We start from the raw sequence: 22642 nt of genomic DNA on the forward strand, positions 1-22642 counted from the left end.
AGAAAATAAGTGTTGGCAAGGATGTGGAGAAATTGGAAAAGGAACCCTCATGCATTGCTGGAGGGAATGTGAAATGGCGCAGCCACTGTGGAGAATGGTTTGGCAGTTCCTCAAAAACAAATAATTATCATATGACCCAGCAAGAATGGAAAACAGGATTCAAAAAATCTGTACATAAATGCTCATCACAGCATTATTCCCAACTGCCAAAAGGTGGAAGAAAGCAAGTGTCCCTCAACAGAAAAATGGACAAAGGTGGTCTATCCATAAAATGGAATATATCTGGACCATAAAAAGGAATGAAGCTTTGATACATGTGACAACATGGATGAACCTTGAAAACACTGTCGAGTGAAAAAACCAAAAAGCCACATATTGCCTGATTCCACGTGTATGAAATGTCCAGAACAGGCTAATCTGTAGAAACAGAAAGCAGACAGCTGGTTGCCAAGAGGGAGGTGGGGAGTGACTGCCTCGTGTGTGGGGGTCCTTTGGTGAATGAAAGTGTCCTGGAACTAGAGAGAAGAGGTGAGTGCACATCATTAAAGTACTAAATGCCCGTAAATGTTAAATCCCGTGTTACATGTATTTTAACACTATTCTTCAAAATTAAGTAAAGGAGGATTTCATCTGGGGCCCAAAAGCCTTTTGTTTTGGTCAAACACTCGGCAGTCCCAGAGACTGGTGTTCCGTCTGCCCAGGCCTGTGGCACCCGCGTGCTTGTGGACAACAGCACCCACCACGGGGCAGGCTCGGCAGGGGCCTCGGCCGGCGCGATTCCAAGGCCTGCAGGACAGCCTCCACCAGCCAGCGGCCTTGTGGACAGAGGCTCTCGGGTCCCACGGCTCGAGCAAGGAACATGCCCCCGCACACCAACTGTTTACTCTCCCGAGATCTGACCACATGAAAACAGCCCATGGCGGCAGCACACGGAAAATGACTGGCGTCTTCTGAGAGCTCCGTCTGGAGGACAAGGGGACACCCAGCACCAGCCCGGAGGCCCTGTGCTGCCGCCAGGGGCCCCACCCACCTTGAGCGTCTCCACGTAGGCCTCGTTGATGTCCGTCAGCCCGAGGCGCAGCGGGATGAGCAGCACCAGGGGCCTCCACGGCGAGGGCCTGCTGGCCGCCTCGGCTGCCGGGAACCCGTTGCAGTGCCGCTCGGGATCTGCAGGCCAGGCGGCAGCCCCCGCGCAGGGCACGCTGCTCCTGCACAGCCTTCCTGGAAAAGGGAGACCTGCTTTAGAGGGCAACACCAGGGAGACCCCTCAGCACAAGTCAACATTCCTCATCTCACGGAAAGGGCATGAAGAGTCAAGTGCATGCCTAAAATGCAATCCAAACTGGGAGAATACAGAAAAGTACCAGAAAGAAGAATTTCCCAGAAGCCTGTCACCCAGAGGAGAAAAAGATTTTCTATGCAGATTCAAGTTAAGGCTTTTATTATAAAATATGCATACACGCAAAATAAAGCAAGAAAAAGTTTATACATACTTTTTTTTAAGGAAGTACTGGGGATTGAACCCAGGACCTTGTACATATGAAGCAGGTGCTCAACCACTGATACACCCCCTCCCCTATCTGCTCTTTATTTCACATCTCTCCCGGATGGCTTCCTCATCTGTTTGCTTATTGTTTTTGCTTGTTATTTGCTCACTGTCAGTTTGGTTTCTTCTTTGGGAGGGATGGAGAACCGAACCCAGGACATCTTGTCTGAGAGGCAGGCACCCAAACTGCTTGAGCCACACTTGCTCCCTGTTCTGTTCTGTTTTGGCCACTGTCTGCATGTTGTTTTTCCTTGCTGTCTGCTCGCTGTCTTTAGGAGGCACCAGAAGCTGAACCCAGGACCTCTCCTGGGAGGTGTGTGCCCAACCGCCTGGGCCACATCTGCTCCCCTGTGCACTTTACAAAGAAGCAGCACCCCGTCCCCCCAGCTCAGGGGGAAACAGCAGTTTACCAGGACCCCAGAAGCCCCCTTGGAGGGCCCGCTCTCCAACAAGGATGCTTTCTCCTTTCTTCTGGAGTTCATCTTGGCACACTGGATGCTACTTCCACACACCCCCTAACTGAAGGCACGGGTGCGGCCTCTGCACCTTGCCCACTGACGCCCACTGCAGGGAGGACCTGCCTCAACTGCGTTTTGCAGTCAACAATGGGTGTTTCGTGCTTCAAACGCCCTCCCAGCACCCAGCTCCCCTGCACCCTAGGGTGTGCAGGCACCAGCATCTTCTCAGGGTGCTCTGGCCGCCCTGCTCTGGCCCTGGGACTCCCTGGCCCCCGTGGCTTGGTGAAGAGCCCCAGATCCTGTGTGGGATGCCACACCTGAGGCCCTTCTCCACCGCTTCCCAGTAATGGTTAAGGGTTTTCTTCCATGTGTTTTCAGCTTTATTGAGGTACGACTGAAATAAAGGCATACAAATCTAGTCCACGATTTGATAAATTCTGATGTAGGCATGTACCAATGGAGCTGTCCCAAGTCACAGTCAGTTTTAATAAATCACATTTTCTCAGGAATTATCCATTTTCAAAGGGTTGAAAACTAGTCGAGAAAAGTTTTCTCTTAAAATTTAAATTGGCAATGTTGGAAAACTCTCCAATTGAATATAAACAAAAACAGAGAACCTAATATATACCAAATAACATTACCATATAGAAAGAAGTATTTCAGTAAGTAGTAACTTTTTCCTTTTTCTTTTTTTTTTTAACAGTACTGGGAAATGAGCCCAGTACCCTGTATGTGGGAAGCTTTAACCACTGAGCCACATCAGCTCCCCTGAGTTGGTTTTTTCATTTGCTTTTAGGAGGCACCAGGAACCAAACCCACCTCCCATGTGAGAGGCAGGCACTCAACTGCCTAAGCCACATCCGCTCCCGGTCATACTTTTGAACACAGTGGTTTGACTGTACACCAGCAGTGTGATATCTTTTAAAACCAAAAAGAACTGAAAAGGAATCTAGAGCCTTTCTTAGCAGCTCTGCTGCCGGCAGGGAGCTATACTCTAGATTGTTTACAGAAGAAAGCAGATGAGCAGATACACTGACATCATTGGAAGCCAATGTTCTCACTGTGACAGAATGGACATATAAATGCCAACTACGGGAAGGAAAGAAAGAACCCAGTGGAGCTCGGCTGGAACTGGAGGTACAGCATGAATTTATGATTAAAAACAGATATGGGGAAGTGGGTTTGGCTCAACTGATAGGGCGTCCGCCTACCATATGGGAGATTCAGGGTTCAAACCCAGGGCCTCCTGACCCATGTGGCGAGCTGGCCCACGAGCAGTACTGATGTGCATAAGGAGTGCCATGCCACGCACAGGTGTCCCCCGCATAGGGGGGCCCCACGCACAAAGAGTGTGCCCCATAAGGAGAGCCGTCCCGCGTGAAAAAAAGTGCAGCTTGCCCAGGAGTAGTGCCGCACACATGGAGAGCTGATGCAGCAAGATGACGCAACAAAAAGAGACACAGATTCCCGGTGCTGCTGACAAGAATGCAAGTGGACACAGAAGAACACACAGCAAATAGACACAGAAAGCAGACAACCGGGGGGGTGGGGAGGGGAGAGAAATAAATAAAAAATAAATCTTTAAGAAAATAAATAATTCTTCAAAAAACCAAAACCAAAATCACAAATATGTATGTGTGTACAAAGACAGACCTGTCTCCTTACAAAGACACCCTGGCAGCAACAAGCACACCCAGCGCCCTGGTCTCAAACACCATTCCTCACTAAGAGGAAGAGCTGGCTGCTTCTACAGCCAGGGCAGACAAAGCATAAGATTAGCCTGCAGAAAGCAGATGTAGCTCAAGCAACTGAGCGCCTGCTTCCCATGTACAAGGTCTCGGGTTCAATCCCCAATATCTCCTAAAAACAAAAACAAACAAGCGAAAAGAGCAAACTTTCACTGGGAGCAAATGTAGCTCAGTGGTTGAGCGCCTGCTTCCTATGTATGAGGTACTGGGTTCACTCTCCAGCACCTCCTTAAAAAAAAAAAAAAAATGAGCCTGAAACACCTTGTTAACGTCAGAAAGTAAGGAATTGCTAAGAAAAAAAAAAAAAGACAAAGCCAGCCTGGAAGTGCTCCACTGGCCAAATCTAGGACAAATCTGAACACCAAAAAGAATAATGACAGTACACTTTTTTAAAAACCCATTAGTTCGTTGATTCTAAAAACATTTTAAAAATTTAAATGAAGGCAAGACAGGAAAAGAAATCTCTTCTTTACAGGAGAATGACAATCATTTAGTGGCTGAAGGAACAAATTTTTTTAAATCACTAATTTGTCATCTATGTAATAAATCAGGCAAAAATCATCAATGAATGTGAAAACCATTTGCGCAATAAGGATATACATGCAGTCTCAAAGCTCACTTCAAAGGGAAAAGGGTACTTTTAAACCCAGACCCCACCTTAACCAAGTGACCAAACTCAGAACTGCCGACAGTGGGCAGACCGCGGTGGTGACCCTCCTGCCACAATGCCGTGCGGGGCGCGTGCCACTGGGCGGATTCTTGGCAAAATGTTCAATTCAAATCCATTCATGAGGAAACGGGTAAATCCAGATTGTGAGCCATTCAACCAAACTGGTCTGGATTCTTCAAAAATGTCAAAGTTATGAAATGTATTATGAAAAGAGGGAGAATGTCTTCGTTTGCCAGAGCTACTATGAGCAAGAACACAAACTGGTTTTGGCTTACAACAGGAATTTACTGGCTCAGGGTTTTGAGGCTAGAAGACCAAAATCTAGATCGTGGTGTTCTGGCGCTGGCTGCCAGCCACCCTTGGGGCTCCGTCAAGCGGCAACATCCTGCTTCCTTGTGTCTGCTCTCCTGCTTTCCACTGACTTCAGGTTTCACCCTGTGGCCTTCTTCAGCTTCTCTTCATAACGAAAACTGACTTCTTCAAGAGGTCCTGCCCCGTGGGTTCAGGTTAGGATGAAGGCCATGCCTACATACAGGCATGTAGTTCAGTCTGCCAGAGGCAGCACAGCCACGTGTGACGCCAGACCCGATGGAAAAAAGCATCAGCTGCCAGGGCCCTCAAGGAGCTGGGAACGCCGTCTGCAGAAAAGAAGTGGCACTGTGGCCTGCAGGAGGCAGGCAGGTGCAGCCAGGCCCGAGTGTCATGCTCAGAGCCGCACGGTGCCCACAGAAGGCATGTTGGGGGTCACTGAAATTGTAATAGCACTGAAATTTCTTAAAACATAGAATAAGGGGAAGCGGACTTGGCCCAGTGGTTAGGGCGTCCGTCTACCACATGGGAGGTCTGTGGTTCAAACCCCGGGCCTCCTTGACCCATGTGCAGTGCTGATGCGTGCAAGGAGTGCTATGCCACGCAGGGGTGTCCCCTGCGTAGGGGAGCCCCACGTGCAAGGAGTGCGCTCCATAAGGAGAGCTGCCCAGCGGGAAAGAAAGTGCAGCCTGCCCAGGAATGGCACCGCCCACATAGAGAGCTGGCACAATAAGACACAGCAAAAAGAAACACAGATTCCCGAGTGGCTGACAACAACAGAAGCAGACAAAGACGACGCAGCAAATAGACACAGAGAACAGACAACCAGGGCGGGGGCGGGGGGGGGCAGAGGAGAAATAAATAAAATCTTAAACAACAACAGCAACAACATAGAATAAGAACTTGGAAGAGGGAGGCATTTTCACTTTCTTTTACTCTCTGGCTGTTTTAACCTTTCTACTTTCTGAACATGGATTTCTAGGTTTTTCCCCTGATATGGTTGTTATTTAAGTAATACTGCTCTAAAGAACCAGTTCTAGCATGTATTCTATCATTTCTTCTAAGTCATTAATTTCAGCATTTATCTTTATTAATAAATCCCTACTGGAGTTTCTTCAGTTAATTTTGTTGGGCTTTTCTAACTTCTTGAGTTGAATACTTTTTCACTCATTTTTACTTTACACTATTTGGGTACCAGTAATTAAGGCTGCCGAGTTCATGTTCTGTGTACAGCAGATTCTCTCACACAGTGACATTCCATTACCTTGATTTGACCCAAAAGCTTAAGATGGAAGCTTGAAATTTCTAGGTAGTGGGGTTTTTTCCTTGTTTCTGTTTATAGTTATTTTAATTAGAAATTGTTGTTTGTCCTATTAAATTTTGAAATTTTGTGACTAATAATACTGAATTTATTTTTATGTTCCATGGGTACTTGAAAAAAGGTATATTCTGCCACCAGGACCTAGGATTTGATATGTATCTATTAAAACTTTCTTATTCTGTTATTTTGGTCTGCTGGAAGTTTATTTGGTATGTCATATATTCTCTATTTACTATAGGTTTTACTTTCTAATTTTGGGCCTATGTTTTTGGTCAAAAAGCTTCATGATGATGAGATGTTCCTGCGAACTAGTCCTGGCCTGGATCCTCCCATATCCCAGGAATAAGAGACCCACAGAGCAGCTGGAGAAATGGGAGGGTGTGGGCCTGTTGGTTTACACTTTTGGAACAAACTGTGTAAATCACTAATATTACTTTTAAAAGAATGGGTATTTGTTTGCCCCAGGCCTCCATTTGTTTTCTAGTGCTTCCTCTACATTTTTTTTTAACACATTTAAATTCTCTATTTCTCAATAAATGAAAAAAATTAAAACCATAATTATACCTTCCCCAGCCCCAAGGACCTAGGCTTTTTTCTCAGAATTCTGAATATTTTCTCAGAGCACTTGATGTGCAGTATGGGTCTCCTTTCTCTGAAGGCAACTTACATGGCTCCTTGAGAGAAGTTTCTTTTTCTTCTGCAATTTGGAAATGTCACCAGGATGACATGTATATTTAAGTATTCCTGATAAGAAATTGGGTGGGATTTTTTTTCTCTAAAGACTCTACTCCTTCTCTGCCTCAAGAGAAATGTGTCTTACTACTTCACTGTCTATTCTGTCCTTATGGTCTCAAAATTTTAAACTAAACAGTCAGCTTTTAGCCTCTCTAGTTTGCCATCATACCCCTCAGATTTTTCTTTCAGCCTCCTAATTCTTCTTTCCAACACTCTTTTTCTCAGGTTGTACTTATGCCAGCATTTAATTTATTTTATCAGGGTCATTAGCACTGTAGGAAAGGGTTAAGTTTAATTTTCACGAACAGGAAGTCAACGGAGGGAGGGAAAGGGCTTCTAGCACCAGAAATTTGAAAAGTGGTGCCAAAGCGAGAAGGGCCAATGGTGAGACACGAGGGTGGAGCCAAAGCAAGAAGGGCCAATGGTGGGAAGAGGGGGCGGGGCCAATGGTGAAAGCAGTGCCAAATTTGAAAATCCAGTAGTGAAGGCCACGCCCAGCGAATGCTGGAGCATTGACTGAGCAGAACCACAGAACTTAATTAGACCTCTCGGATAGGCTGTAACCCCGGACGTACCCTATCAATGGGGAACAGGGGAGGAACCTGTGTGTTAGGTTCAGGGTACAAATACCAGTTTTGGCCATTTTATCCAGGTCATGCCCTTTCTTGCAAGATCGTTAATCAAATTCTTTTCTCCTCCACAATCCGGTGAGCTTTTGTTTTCTTACAAGTGCAGCTTTCTTCCTAACAGTGCTACCAAACTGGTGATTTTTTATTCCAATCTGCAGTTTCTCCCAATAGCCAGTGACTTCCTGCTGCTCCACCTTAACGGTCTCCATCATCAGCATCAAAGGCTGGCGGAGCCCTGGGGTGAGTGGTGGGCAGCAGCGAGGAGGGGGAGACTTCAAGCAGCAAGGCCTCCCCTGGCCAGTGTCACGTACAATCCGAGGGGCAAACATGGTTAAGCCCACTCCCTACCTGGGTTCAGGGCTCTGGCGGCATTTCTGAAGACCTTCCACTTTTCCTAACTGCTCCACAGGCAGTCCCGAGAAACCAGAGGAAACGGTCCGTCCTTGGCCAGGGCACTATTTCCCAGGCTCTTGCTGTGCCGAACACAAGATTTCCCTTATGGGCCAACCTACTTTGGCACTTCTGGATGTAGAATGAAAAGCCATGTGCTCCTTTTCCCCTCTGCCTGGGAATGCAGGGCCCCTGGCTCGCCACGCGTGCCGAGCGTGCTCAGGAGCCCCGGCTCAGCTCACCAGCTCAGCGCACCAGCTCTCCACGCGTGCCGAGCGTGCTCAGGAGCCCCGGCTCAGCTCACCAGCTCAGCGCACCAGCTCTCCACGCGTGCCGAGCGTGCTCAGGAGCCCCGGCTCAGCTCACCAGCTCAGCGCACCAGCTCTCCACGCGTGCCGAGCGTGCTCAGGAGCCCTGGCTCAGCTCACCAGCTCAGCGCACCAGCTCTCCACGCATGCCGAGCGTGCTCAGGAGCCCTGGCTCAGCTCACCAGCTCTCCACGCGTGCCGAGCGTGCTCAGGAGCCCTGGCTCAGCTCACCAGCTCAGCGCACCAGCTCTCCACGCGTGCCGAGCGTGCTCAGGAGCCCTGGCTCAGCTCACCAGCTCTCCACGCGTGCCGAGCGTGCTCAGGAGCCCCGGCTCAGCTCACCAGCTCAGCGCACCAGCTCTCCACGCGTGCCGAGCGTGCTCAGGAGCCCCGGCTCAGCTCACCAGCTCAGCTCACCAGCTCTCCACGCGTGCCGAGCGTGCTCAGGAGCCCCGGCTCAGCTCACCAGCTCAGCGCACCAGCTCTCCACGCGTGCCGAGCGTGCTCAGGAGCCCCGGCTCAGCTCACCAGCTCAGCGCACCAGCTCTCCACGTGTGCCGAGCGTGCTCAGGAGCCCCGGCTCAGCTCACCAGCTCAGCCCACCAGCTCTCCACGCGTGCCGAGCGTGCTCAGGAGCCCTGGCTCAGCACACCAGCTCTCCACATGTACTGAGTGTGCCCAGGGGCCCTGGCCCAGCTCACCAGCTCTCCACGCGTGCCGAGCGTGCTCAGGAGTCCCGGCTCAGCTCACCAGCTCAGCCCACCAGCTCTCCACGCATGCCGAGCGTGCCCAGGAGCGCCAACTCAGCTCAACCGTTCTTGGTGGCCTCCTCAGTCCCTCCGCGCCTTGCCCTCTTCCTCTGCCCCGGGGGCTGACCTGTTTGTTGGTTTAGTCAGGTCTGACTAACAGGGAGCTGGACAGGCGGATGGGGAGAAGAGGAATGAAGTCTGGGACCCTTGGACTAAGAGTCAAGTCCTGTCTCAGCAATTTCTTGCACAAGCCTCCCTTCTCGAATTGCTTGCTGCCCTCGTCCTTCTGGACCCAAGGGCAATAAATGCCCACCCCTCATGGTTTCTCTTCTGCCTACACTTCGACAGACAGTCTGTTCACCAAACGCTCCACAAATGCCCCTTCCACGTGGGTCACCTGCCTCCTGCTGCGGCTTGGCAGATGGCTGTTATTTTCACTAGAAAGAGGAACTATTTTTCTCCACTCTTTGTTTGCTTTAACAGGTAAGGCAAGGACTTTTGTAAACATGCATTTACACTGCCATCTTTCCCAAAAGTACTATATTTTTTTCAGTCAAAAGTTTTAAAGATACTTTTTGCTATATTTTACTTTCTACAAGTGATACAACATTCTGATCTGCAGTGGCTTTGAAAGCTGTTAACTTTTCACCAGTTCATACAAGAATTACAGGTTGTTCTGCAAGTGCAAGTTATGTTTCTTGTGGCAGAGAAAATGCTTATGCCTCACTCTGGGAGCCCAGCTGGCTGTGGGTCCAGCACGCCCATGTCCTGACATTGAGTTTAAGGAAAGACACAAATGAGTGCATGAAGATACATCTAGGAGAATGTTTTACCACTGAAAATAACACAGCAAGCTCGCCGGCAACTGCCTCCACAAGGACCCCCAGGCAAGTGGCTGAAGAGCCTATGGCGGGAGCCACAGGACACGCTGCAGCAGGGACTGAATGAGGACGCTAGACTGAAAACATGGGATACAACCTCTCTGGCTACAGTTCTTTTATAAAAAGGTCTGCAAGGCCATGTCTCCAGGTGGTTACCACTGGGTGACATAACTCACTTTTAAGTTTTTTAAATGCTTTTCCTTTTCCTGTGTTTTCTATTTGCATTACTTTCATAATAGGAGAAAGGTTTACACTTGTGGGCTCAGTGATTCTATGTTAAAAACCAACCATAAGTACACAACGAGACAAGAAGATTCACACATGGTTCAGGCAGCACCGTCTCTGAGGGTAGCCGTTAAAATCCCATTCGGGTTGTCGTGCTTTGAAGCTAAGAAGGGAAATCGAGTGCTGGCCTATTCACAAATCACAAACACCGGGACACGGAAACCACAGTGATACCACAGTGATGCCACCACGGTTTTCAACAGCCCCTCCTGGGACCACAGAGTGGAGGTGACATGAGCCAGGCCGGGGTGCTGCCGAGGCACTGGACCGGCTCTGCCTTGGTCCTGGCCTCCTCCAGAGGCAAGTCTGTAAAGAGCGGGCGCCACATGCCACGGGGGAGGACGACACGGTGAGCCTGACCGGGGCCGAAAGCCGCCCAGTCCTACCGTGAGCGGATCCCAAGGGGCAGGCTCTAACCCCTCCCAGGGCCGCCAGACCTGCACCTGCCCTGACTTGCCCAGCAGGCCACACGTGCCACGGCCCCAGAGGACACTGAGACCTCGCAGGCGACAGTCCGGCTGCCTCCCCTGCTGCCACCTGTGGCCACACACGCCCAGAGGGGCTGGGTTCCAGGACGGGCAGCCGTGACCCATACCTTCCCAGCCGCTGCGCCAGCTGAGCAGCTGGTCTAGTGCGCAGTCAGGGGCTAAGAGTGGCTGGGCCAGGGTCTGTCCTGAGGGGTGAGGGGTGACGGCACAGTGATTCCCCAACACTGGGGAGAGAAACACACAGCCGCTTAATAAAACGGTTGTGAAATTCCAATGACAGGAGAAGGTGTTTATACTGAAAAGCATAGAACACACTTGGAAAGGAAGTATAGAAAATTCTAATGTGACTTACTTCTAAGGGCAAAATCAAGTGATTCCCCCCTTTCTATTTTTCTTAAATTTCCAATGTTTTACACAAGTTTCAAGGAACAGAATGTAGTGAAAAAAGCAGAAAAAAATCCTTCTGTTGTTGCCTCAAGTGTGTTAACAGTCTAAAAAATGGAATTCTGAAAGGAAAGTGGGCTGAAGGAAAGCTTTCAAAGCTGCAGAAATCATATTGCTCCTTTATTAAAATGTTCCCCCTCTAATTCAAGTACCAACGTGCGCGAGACCCAGGTGTTTACGAGGTAAAGCCTGCCCCTAGCATGACTTCAGGGAAAAGGACTCCACGGCTCTTCCGGTGGAGAAGCTGTGTCTGAGCCATGACACAAGAGTTCACACACAGCCACTGCTCAGCCACCAGCCTGCCCCATGCGTAAAACCCACTTCTGAAGACTCACTTTAGCTGTAAATTTGGGCAAAGTTTGAAGTGTGTCTTTTAAACTGCTCTTTCGGAAGGAATACTGTATTCAAGGCAACGACCTACAGGCAGCGCGTCAGTGAAAGTGGGGAGGAAGCGGCTTTGGAAGGTGCTGCTGAGTAAGGTGCCCAAGACACCACGTCAGCATACGTCCGAGGTGCTGCTCTCACAACATAAAACGCTGACTCAGCCACGCGATGGAAGTCACCTGTGGGACTGAGCCACAGTCTCCCGAAATGAATTTCCGCTGCCCAGGCAGGAAGTCATGCCCTCCTATGAACCCCGCTGCCCACAGCCTCCAGGGCCTAAAGGTACTCACTGATTTCCTCCATCACCACCGTGTTGTCCATCGCAATGTGAACGGCCAAGGAGCTCCATGTGTCGAAAACTGCAAGTTTCCTAACGGAAAGTGGGAGAGGAATACGTCCATAAGCTTTCCACATTCGAAACATTTAACCGAGGAAGCAGTATCAGGTCTGAGGCTCAGAAGGTCAAGTGACATGCCCACCTCACCAAGAGGAACAGAGCTGCGGTTACAACCGGAGCCCCGACCCAGGCCCAGCCTGGGTCCCCACGCCACCCCGAGCTGCTGTCTGCAGCGAGCACGCGCCAACAGCACATGTCCAGGACTGCAGGATGCCACCTCACCGGCAGGCCCAGGTGCACGGAGGCTGCAGGTGAATCAGGTCTGAAGCAGGCCCAGCCCAGCCCACCACACCCAGCACCACCCCCCACCACACGCTCAAGGACAGCTGTGGGGGCTTGATCCTCCCAGAGATCTACAGGTTAGCAGGGAGGGATCGAATGCTCTCCTTTTCCCTGAAATTTACTCATCCGGACAAATGCTTACGAGGTCCCCTATCTGTCTGGCCCTGGGCTAGGTGCTGCTGGTAAAAGCTTAAGAAAAAACAGTCTCTGACCACGTGCAGATTTTCTCACCACGAGGGAGGAGACAGGTAAGGTGAAGGGACAAAGACTGCATTGTAAGGGCAGTGGAGGATCTGAAGGAAAACCCAAATCACGCAGGGAAAGTCTGGTCTAACCTTGGGTACTGGGGCCCAATGAAAAGCAGGAGGTGCTGAGGCGCAAGATGGAGGGAAGAGCTCATGCCAAGTCCTGGCAGGCAGGATCCAGCGCACCCGGGAACAGGACGAGGGCAAGGAAGTATGGGGCGAGGGCCGCTGCCTGACCAGCCAGCCAGCCCGGCGCAAGACTGTGGACGGGGCAGAGCAGACCTGGGGAAGCCGCTGCAGACCAGTCAGTGTGGAGCACTCAGGGGACCCCTCCCTCCCCACCATCCTCCCGAGGGCCTGCCCAGGCCAGTCAGGCCTACTACTGAAGAAAGCAAGCAGCCCCCTCAGAGCTGACGCCATGGTGGACAGACAAAGCTGCATGCATGCCGGGAGGGAGAAACCTGGAGAACACCAAGCAGGGCGGGGTAGCGGCCCGGGTGTAGGGCAGCGACGCGGGCATCAGGCACAGCGAGCAGGACGGCACACGAGGGGCAGCTCTCCCCAGGGCCTGCGTCTGAGCAGGAGCCAGGTCTGCCCGAGGCGCTACAGCCACCTTGGCCATCCTTGGGGAGCCCCCAGGATGGCACGGAGAGGAGAGCCGGCACCTGGGCCGCATGAGACAGGGAAGAAAGCGAGTCAGACTTGGTTGTATTTTGGAAGGGGCAAGTTGAGAGAAAAAAGGTCTGGCATGACCTAGAATTTGGCCTGAACTGGAAGGATGGCGGTGCCGGTACTGCAGGGGCCTGGGGCGTGAGGGGTGGGGGCGCAGGCTCAGGAGGGCCATGGCCAGTGGGTGCACTATGGCGCCCTAGCGGAGTGGGAGTGAGCAGCTGGGCCGTGAGCCTGGCATGCAGAGACGGGTGGCCCTGGAGACGGGAGGCTAGGACCGGTGTGTGGACACAGAGCCACTGTGCTGGAGTGGACAGAAGGCCAGGGCTGGTGTGCGGACACAGAGCCACTGTGCTGGAGTGGACAGAAGGCCAGGGCTGGTGTGCGGACACAGAGCCACGGTGCTGGAGTGGATGGGAAACCTGGGCCTTTGGTGTTTCCAGGTGGAGAGGAGGAGACGGTAGGGGGGCAGGAGAGCCCAGAGTGAAGGTGGGGGAGCACGATGGAGAGGCTGCTGGAAGGCGGAACAAGATGAGGGCCAAATCATGGCCTTTGGACAAGCTGGTTGATGATGGCCTGCACAAGGCTGCAGGAGTGGGGTGAAGGCACCCGAGGGGGACAGAAAGGGGAGCTGCAGGCCCTGCGTGCAGATACCCCGAGGCGCACAGGAGCAGGCAGAGCTCAGGCTCCACAGCGCAGACAGGGCCTGGGAGCAGCTGGGGGTTAGGGTGAGAACAGGAGGTCCAGGGGGATCCCCAGGGCAGAGGCGCGGGGCTGGGTGAGACGCTCGAGCCCAGGGGTGGGCAGGCTCCTCAGCTGTTGGGCAGGGAGGACAGCGGCAGGCATGGCCTCCCCGGAAGTGCCATCCAGCCAGGCCAATGGAAAGGACGCAGTAGAAAGGCAGAGGGCGAGGCAGGCCTCAGAGTGAGCACCCAAGGACCGCGCAGGAGATGGGTGCAGAGCGCAGGCGGATGGCCAGCCATCGGCAGCTGCGCAGACGCTGCTAAACCCACATGACCATCCTCCACAGTCCTCCCAGAGCAGGTTCGACTGTCCACACTCAGAACAGGTGGTGGGGAACCATGTGGCACGTAGGTCAAGGGTCCCTCGGCACAGCGTGGCTTGAGCACGCCCACTATTAGCAAACCCGAGGCCTGAGCCACAGGATGCACTGGCACGGATAAGCGCCTCTGAGGACCTCCAAGGGCCACGAAGACTACAGAACAAGCACACCTTGCCTCCTGCAGAGGACTCCAGGGGAATACCACCCACGGGGGGCTTGTACTGTCCCCACAGGGAGCAGGAGGACACCGCTGGGTACGTACTTGAGCACCTGGGCCACGGTGTTGGGTCCGTACCACTGCCCGATGGACTTGCCCTCTCCAACTCCCATTTGTGCTGTAGGAAGGGAGGCCGATTAGCATGGGGCGCTCTCCCACCCTGCCCGTCGCCTGGGGGCAAGTGACACATGTAAACACTTCACAGGTGCCCACCCGAACCCCACCTCCTCAGGAGCTTACGCTCCCAGGAGGCAGGGGGACACGCCCTCCAAAAAGGGGACAGGAAAGGGGACAGGTGGGAACCAGGGAATGGAGGAAAACAAGATGGCTTGAGGTTTCAGTCCCTCAGCCCAGTCGATTCAGACCAATAGTTTTACTTCCCTCTCTAAACGGTACTTGAAGCCGGACCAGCTTAACCCAAAGGCTGGCAGGGCTTCCCTGAGCAGCGGGGGACACCGCTTAGAGTCATCTCGTCTACTTTTCCAGACGAGGGGGAAGGTGCTGGAATGACGGTCACGGCAGGGCAAGCCTGGGTTCTGAGTGGCTCCTGTCCCCACCACAGCCAGCTCACGGCGGCGAGAGGCCAGACGGCCCACAGCCCTCATGCCTCAGTCCCCGGTGGCAGGACCGCTCTCAGGAAGCCCTTTCTGAAGCACCCAGGAGTGCAGCGGGCAGCCCACCTATCTGATGGATGGAGTAGTAGCTGTCCTTCCTGTCGAGGAAGGCGTGGAGCACACTCACGTAGCTGTCCGGCTGCCTCTTGTGCTGTGTCCACCTCCAGTCTACGGGCAGCAAGGCAGAAGTCCAGCGTCAGCACCGAGAGCCCAGGCTCTACTTCAACACACGCTCAGGCACAGAGGACGTTAGAAAGGTTCTGAACTTTGCTAAAGTAAGAAGCTAAATTTTGTAGGGCTTCAAATATACACGTGCCAACTGTACCCAAACAATAGGCATTCTTTTTTTTGTTTCAATTTATAACTACGTTTTTTTTTTTAAAAACAGGATGCAGAAATACTTATTTCTTTGTATGATGTTTCATTTCTCCATTCTTTCAGGTTTTTAAGGTTTTATTGTGTACATTTAATAACTGAAAATATAAACAATTTAAAAAATAAGAAAACAGTTTAATAAAAACAAAAATTTCCCAAATGTACTAGATACATACAAAAAGTTTTTTGAATCATACAATGTGTTAGACAATGTATCAGCATTCTTTAAAATCATTTTTTTTCAAGTCAATGAAAACTAGTATGTTATTACCGAAGAAAAACCCCACTATTTGAGAACTCTGCACTTCATGCATGGTTTTTCTGTACACCTATAGCTTCTCAAATAAAAAACAAGAAAACCACCACCCTCGCCTGCTGCCCTCAGCACCCACGTGCACCACAGCTCACCTCGCCCCAGGTGTCGGCACACCAGGGCCTGGGCGAAGATCATCTGTCCACACCGCAGCATGCAGCCCCAGCCTGTGTCCGAGGTGGGACCCGTCCCCCCTGCCAGGCGGACAAAAAGAAGGCAGTTAGGTGGCCTGGCAGAGCAGGCTCTCACGCACAATGTCCTGATGGTGACATGCCACTGTCACCTCCACTGGGGACACAGACGCAGACCCCACAAAGCCAGGGGCTGCACGTGCTGGGAAGGGAACATTCAACGAGCCACCCCTCTAGGTGGGCAAAGCGTGTCAACAAGCAACTCCCAGAAAAGCATACATAACTGGTGAGCCTGCCGAGAGGTGACCTCAGCATGATCCAGAAAATGCAAAGCTGAGTGAGAAAAGCCACTGGAAACTCCAGAGAGGCAATGGCCAGTGCTGCTGAGGCCCGGCGGCCATGAACGCAGGATGGTGAGGGGCGCCGGCCAGCAGCCTCCACACACATCTGCTGCCTTGGGCCCAGTCATTTCATGTCCACCCAACCACGGCTGGCAGGCGCAGGAGTACCGTGCCGCAGGACGATGCGAAATGCCCCGACAGCCCCGGGCAGGAGCCCACCAGGAGCCACAAGGTGCCAGCGCAGGAGGAGCCACACGAGGGCAGGGGCCCCGCCTGGCCAGCAAGGGGAGGCCCACGGTGCCATCACAACCCGACAAAGGAGCAGCCCCGGAGTCACACGTCTGGGCTCCCCCCAGCGAGCTGCCCCCTCCAGTGTGTGCTTGCAGAATCCCCCTCCACAATTACAGAGCCGAAGCTCAGCCCTGGGGTAGCCGTGGGGCCCCAAGGAGGGCCATATGCCCAGGGCACAGCCCAGGGCCTGGCACACAGACCAGCCCACCTGTGGACCATCACTGTGCTCATCCCACCACCCAGACAACTGCGGCCACCGGCCACCTCTGCATGACTCTGGAGGCTGCAGACCACCCCGTGTCCCCCAGAGAGGCGTCACTCCCCCCGGGACAAGGTGCCACACCATCCCCACCCAGCCTCGGGCCCCTCTCCAGCCCTCTCCTCCTCCTGTGCGTTCCAGGTCTCCCAGAGAGCTGGCCTGCAGGACAGTGTCAAGTGCGTGTCCCTCACAGAACCCCGTGGCAAGTCTCCCACATGCGGAAACCGTGTGGCCACCCACAATGCCCCTGGGCACCCCACGGGGAAAGGGCTGGTCCTGCACCCTCTGCAGCCTGGGCCTAGCAGAACAGACTCGGAGTAGGTGGGGACGCAGACCCCCGTGGAGCATGCCTGACCCAGGAGGCCCAGCTCAGGGTCCCCGACTGCAGGCCATGGGCAATTTTCCCTCCACCCCACCTGGGTGCCAGTGAGGGTGTGCCCAGGGGGCAGGACTGAAGAGCAACTCGGCCCCACCAAGGCCGCGACCTGAGCCTGCAGAAGGGGCCAGAGCACATTGCCCACACTTCCCATTCACCCAGAACCTCAGAACGCGGCCTTGTCTGGAAAAAGGATGTTTAGATGTAATGAGCTGGGATGAGGTCACCCTGGGGTAGGGGGGCCCTCACTCCAGTGACTGGTGACCCTGTGCCCAAGATGGCCGGGGGACCACACAGGCAGAGACCCAAGAGCTGCGCTGCCGGCAGGGGCCGGCAGGGGCCAGGAAAGAGCCTCCCCCAGAGCCTCCAGCGGCCTGCCACCCTGCTGGCCCCTGGGTCCCAGACTTCCAGCCTCGAGAATGATGCCAGGATAAGCCTCTTTCATTTCAAACCACCAGTTTGTGGTGATCTGTTAAGAAAGCCTGGTCCCTCCGTCCTGGCCTCCACTTGTCTGGCTATAAAGATGAAGGCCAGCAGCCGGCCCCGCCCTCCGCCCAGCTCCAGGTGGACAAGGATAAAGAGCCACTTATCAGGGGCATGTGCTTCAGCGTTCTATGAAAACGCCATGGGGGAATGGATTTGGCTCAAGTTGCTGAGCACCCACTTCTCCCATGGGAGGTGCCAGGTTCGGTTCTGATGCCTCCTTAAAAAAAAAAAAAAGAAAAGAAAAGAAAAGAAAAGAAAACAAGCAAACAAATGGAACAACCAACTCGGGAGCCAATGTGGCTCGGTGGTTGAGCACTGGCTTTCCACATGCGAGGTCCCGGGTTCAATCCCCAGCCCCAGTACCTTAGAAAAAACAAAAAACAAAAAAACACACCACGTTCATCCTGCCCTTGCACTCTCCCACCACTACGTTGGGCCATCCTGAAGACCATGGGTATACAGCCATGGCTCTCAAGCCTTCTAGACCCCAATTGACAGCTACAAACTCACTGTACGCACATTTACATACGCACGTAAAGCAGAGCAACTTACCCTGTCACTAGAGCTAAACTCAGCTCCAGCTCCCATTCTGTTCCATATTGTAAAAAATGTTGGCTGTTGACTTTTTTTAAGGAGGTACCGGGGACTGAACCCAGGACCTTGTACATGGGAAGCAGGTACCAGACCACCGAGCTACACCCACTTCCTGGTTGTTGATTTTAATACTGATTTTGGGCCTCAGTAGTAAGCTGTACCTTTTGTTGGAAACATAGGGCCCCCAGCACACTCAGGAGCCCTGGGTTTGGATTCTGACTCAGCCACAGTACTGTGTGAGACCTCGATTTACCCAACTAGGGGCGCAGTGGGGGTCAGAAAGCGGCAAGTACCAGCATACAGAAGCCACACCTCTAAATATAAGCCTTCCTCCTCCCTAAACATTTATACTTCGTTACACATTTTAAGCAAATGGGGTACTTACCAATCGCTGGAAAATTTTTCCTGTATGTAAACCAAAGTCTTGAAGCCACATCAGACAAAATCGCGTCCTTTTCTAAATGATTTTCAAAAGAAAACATACACACAAATCCTTAAGTTTGTTAAGTCACACGTTACAGAATAGTTAGCAGATAATTAGCAACACAAAATACTTTTTACATATTGAGCAGCAAGAGCAGTGCGGGCTCTAACGTCACTGATACCTGTGAAAATGCTGTATTTTCTACCCAGGATCCAGATAGGCTCTGAGGTCTCAGGGAAATCTTCAAACTCAGCAAATCTGAGAGTGTCATAGGTCAGGGTAGCTGTTGAAACCAAAGACACACACCCGTCACATGCCTGTGAGTCCACAGGACGACAACATGACCACCTGCTGAGTGTCCACACTGAAGAAGAGCTCGTGGGGAGAGCCCCACACCCTCATGGGGTCCACGCAGCCTCTCAGCGCTGCCGCCACCACCACTCTCAGCAGAGCAGCACGGAGGAGCGGACAGAGGACAGCTGCCTGCGGGGAGAGGGGGGCTGGGAAGGCGTGCCTGGCACTCAGCTCCCCAAGCCACTCAGATTTGGGCCTGGCAGCAACACCAGGGTAAGGGACCAGGGCAGGGGCCGGCCCCAGGGGAGAGAGAGAGCAAAAGGAAGATCAAATTTTCAAGGCCACCTGACTTGACTCATTTTAGCCTTAAAATGTTTAGTACCTAAAGTACAGCAACAAAGTGAAAAGACATCTTCGCTCTCTGTGTGAGAAAAAGGCCACAGAATAAACCAACCGAGCACAGCGCACACGGGTGTCACGAGGCCAGAAGCCCCTTGGGCCGGCAGCAACGTCTGAGGTCCGCCCAGCAGTGCTCTAGGGGCAGGTGCTGTCCCGGTGGCACCTGACCAGATGGCCGAGCGCTCAAGGAGGCACTGCTGGCCGCCAGGTCCATGCGGCGAGGCCCCCCCAGGCAGCTTCACATCGGGCCTGGAGTCTGCCCTGGTGATCGGGGACTGAGGACCAGGCTCCAGTTTGCTTCAATTAAGAAACTAGAGACTGGCCCGGCGTCCCAGCTCCCCGCACGACCGCGCCAGCATCCCGGCCAAGGTTTTAGCAGGTTTCAACAGACCTCATCAGAATGCCATCTCAAATGGAACATGCCGTGGAAACTATGATGTTGACGATTCACAAATTTGCTGGGGATAAAGGCTACTTAACAAAGGAGGACTTGAGAGTACTCATGGAAAAGGAGTTCCCTGGATTTTTGGAAAGTCAAAAAGACCCTCTGGCTGTGGACAAAATAATGAAGGCTCTGGACCAGTGTCGAGATGGCAAAGTGGGTTTCCAGAGCTGCTTTTCGCTAATTGCTGGGCTCACCATCGCGTGCAATGACTGTTTTGTAGTACACATGAAACAGAAGGGGAAGAAGTAGGCAGAATGGAGGAATTAATTTCCCCACCCTTCTAAGAATTATCCCAAGAGTCGCTTAAGGAATCTGCCCCACAGCTTCCCTCTACATAAGGATTTCATTGCATATCAGGGTCCTCAGAAAATGTACAAATAAAATCCAACTCCCATTTGACAGACAGAGGAAGAAAAAGCAGCAAAATGCCAGATAAGCATTTGATTTTATATTGTTTGTATTCTCTTGCCCTCAATAAACAAATTCCTTTTCTAATACCTAAAAAAAAACAAAAAACAAAAAAAAAACCTAGAGATTTAATGACGGGAAGGGGGTTTTCCTTGGGGAGTAATGAAAATGCTCTAAAATTGATGAACCCTGTGATTATGTCAAAAGCCACTGAATGTACACTTTAAATGGACTGCACGATATGTGGGCATATTGCAATAAAGTTGCTTAAAAAAAAAGAAGACTAGAGACCCAAGTGTCCATCAATACACGAATGAACAAGCAAAATGTGGTAAATACATTCAAAAGAATATTGTTCAGCATTAAAAAGGAATGAAGTCCCGATTCATACGACAACATGGATAAACCGTGAAGACATCATGAGTGAAATAAGCCTGACACAAAAGCACAAATATTACATGATCCCACAGACATGAATATGCAAGCTACCTGGGGCTAAGACGGGGTAGGGAATGGGGAGCTAATGCTAACTGGTACAGCGTTTGTTTGGGGGGATGGAAAAGTTTTGATAATGTAAGGTAGGATGGTGGCAAAACACTGTGAATGTAATCAACACCACTGAATTGTATAGTTTTATTTATGTTACTAAAATAAAAATTAAAAAAAGAAAACTAGAAAGGCCGGCACTCCTCCTGCCCCACTGCTCCCAGAGAAGCGCCAATGGCCCTGCGCCCGCCAGGCGAGACGTGCAGTGCACCAGGCCAGCACCGGGGCAGAGGTGGCCTGTCCTTCAGCTGCTCATCAGAGACCCTGGGCACATGCCTCGCACCATGACCCCTCCCCCCCAACCCCTCACCTGCAGATTCCCCACTAAGCCCCTCACCACACCTGCAACCCCCCACTTCACCTGCAGCCTCTCCCCAGGCCTCTCACATGTTGGATATGCCCAGTCACTCACATCCTCTCCTTGAAACTTTACAGAAACCTTTGGAGAAAATCAACGTTGTATATGAGCTTCTGCTACATCTAAAGTTAATTTTTGACAATAGCCTGCCTTTTGGTAAAAAAATAACATATACTAATTATAAAAAATAACACTGACTGCTACAAAAATAATACAAGTCGTCTGAGAACTCTTTCCAAAGTCATTCATCGTGAACCCAGGCACATGCCTTTCCAAGGTGAGCTCATCCACCTCCTGCGCCTTCCTCATCTCTGCTCTTCTGCCAAGGGGCCTGTCAGTCCAAGGAGCCAGGACTCCCGTGGGAGGTGGGACAGCCTTAGGCCCTGCTGCATGTCCACAGGAGGCCCTGTCAGGTGCTCCCTTCTCCCTGGGCTCCACCTCGAAAGGAAGCGGGCAGAGGGATGGAGGGAGCTGGGAATGGGAGTAGGACCTTCAAATCCCAGTTCAGCACTCCAGGTTGTAGATCCTTGGCCAGTTACTGAACTACTAAGCATGTAAGTTCCCTCATCCATAAAACAGGGATAATAACAGGACAGCCTTGGGACATGGCTGTGGCATTTCCAACCCCCGCATGGAGTGCTGAGACAGGTAGGGCTCTGATGAGAATGCTGCAGTTAACTGTGGGGTCAAAAGGCATGCACATTTTACTACACCAAGAAGTCCCGGTGGGGCGTGCAGCCGACCCCAGTGCAGGGCTGCAAGTATTTGGAAGCACCACAGCAGTGTCCTGGAGCTAGCAGCACTCTCAACCCTAAGGTCCAGGGTGACCTGCTGATGATCACTCTCAGGCTGGCAGAAACCCAGGCCCAGCTTCGCCGGTCTTCTTTGCCTCTGACCCTCGGCAGGGCCTCTGCCTCACACCCTGAGCGTGGGGACAGGCGCTGGGGGAGCTGGGTAGAGCCGGGGGCTTGGCCTGCCTGGCTTCACCCAGGAGCTCTGTTTTTCCATGTTTTACTTGTTTATGCATCTAGGGACAACTTCAACCAAATTGCTTTGCAACATGAATAAATAAAGTCCAAGTTTATTTTCCCTTTTTTTTTTTTTTAACCCAGGATTACTTGTTTCTGCACATGATTATAAAAACTGAGCTGGATGAGCTGAAGTACAAGTCTGTCTTTCCAAGGAGGTGCGAACGATGGGTACTCTAGATCTACTGGTGATGTCCCTGCTACCTCCTCCAAAGTCAGTTCTGGTTCGTCATACACCACTCCTCTTTTGACTATACTTTATTTAACTGAAACTGAAATTCATAAAATTCATTCTCACAAAAAAGGGATGTAAACACATCTATCTAGTTTCAGTTTACAACACTGCAAAACAGTAAGTCCAATCTTTCTGGAGCTGGAACATCCTACTGATGTTTGAGACCTTTTCCAAGGTTCCAGCTTTGAATTAATGATGGCCAGGGCCTCCTACATAGACAGACTTCAGAGAGATGTGGCCTATGTCGTGAGGATAAACCTATCACTAAATGTCAGGAGTGCCAGAGTCTAGAAACTGAGAAACTCCTAAGATACATAGCTTCCCATATTTAATTAAAAAAAAAAACAGACAAGTGAATAAGAAAAAGAAAGCTAATTCTGAAAGTAGGTTAACAAGCCCTGGGCAGCTTTGAAGCTAAGGTATTTCATGACTAACACGGCAAAACATAAAGCAAACGTACTTCTTAGGTTTGTAGGCAAATTTTACAGGTAGGGACGCCAACTTCAG

At 51.7% G+C, this 22642-nt stretch overlaps 1 protein-coding gene across 1 annotated transcript in view; it reads right to left on the reverse strand.

Moving 5' to 3' along the window:
- Nucleotides 1–22642, reverse strand: part of ATG4B (autophagy related 4B cysteine peptidase) — a 34378-nt gene that overhangs the window by 6368 nt on the left and 5368 nt on the right. Inside the window, exons 2-8 of the mRNA XM_058299675.2 lie at nucleotides 18604–18705; nucleotides 18384–18455; nucleotides 15616–15714; nucleotides 14899–15000; nucleotides 14264–14336; nucleotides 11636–11715; nucleotides 1031–1221 (exon numbers count right to left, since the gene is read on the reverse strand). Of these exons, the coding sequence (XP_058155658.1) occupies nucleotides 1031–1221; nucleotides 11636–11715; nucleotides 14264–14336; nucleotides 14899–15000; nucleotides 15616–15714; nucleotides 18384–18455; nucleotides 18604–18705 (719 nt within the window). The remainder of the gene's footprint in view (nucleotides 1–1030; nucleotides 1222–11635; nucleotides 11716–14263; nucleotides 14337–14898; nucleotides 15001–15615; nucleotides 15715–18383; nucleotides 18456–18603; nucleotides 18706–22642) is intronic.

Source organism: Dasypus novemcinctus, chromosome 7, assembly GCF_030445035.2.
Source record: "Dasypus novemcinctus isolate mDasNov1 chromosome 7, mDasNov1.1.hap2, whole genome shotgun sequence".
Taxonomy (NCBI): Eukaryota; Metazoa; Chordata; class Mammalia; order Cingulata; family Dasypodidae; genus Dasypus; species Dasypus novemcinctus.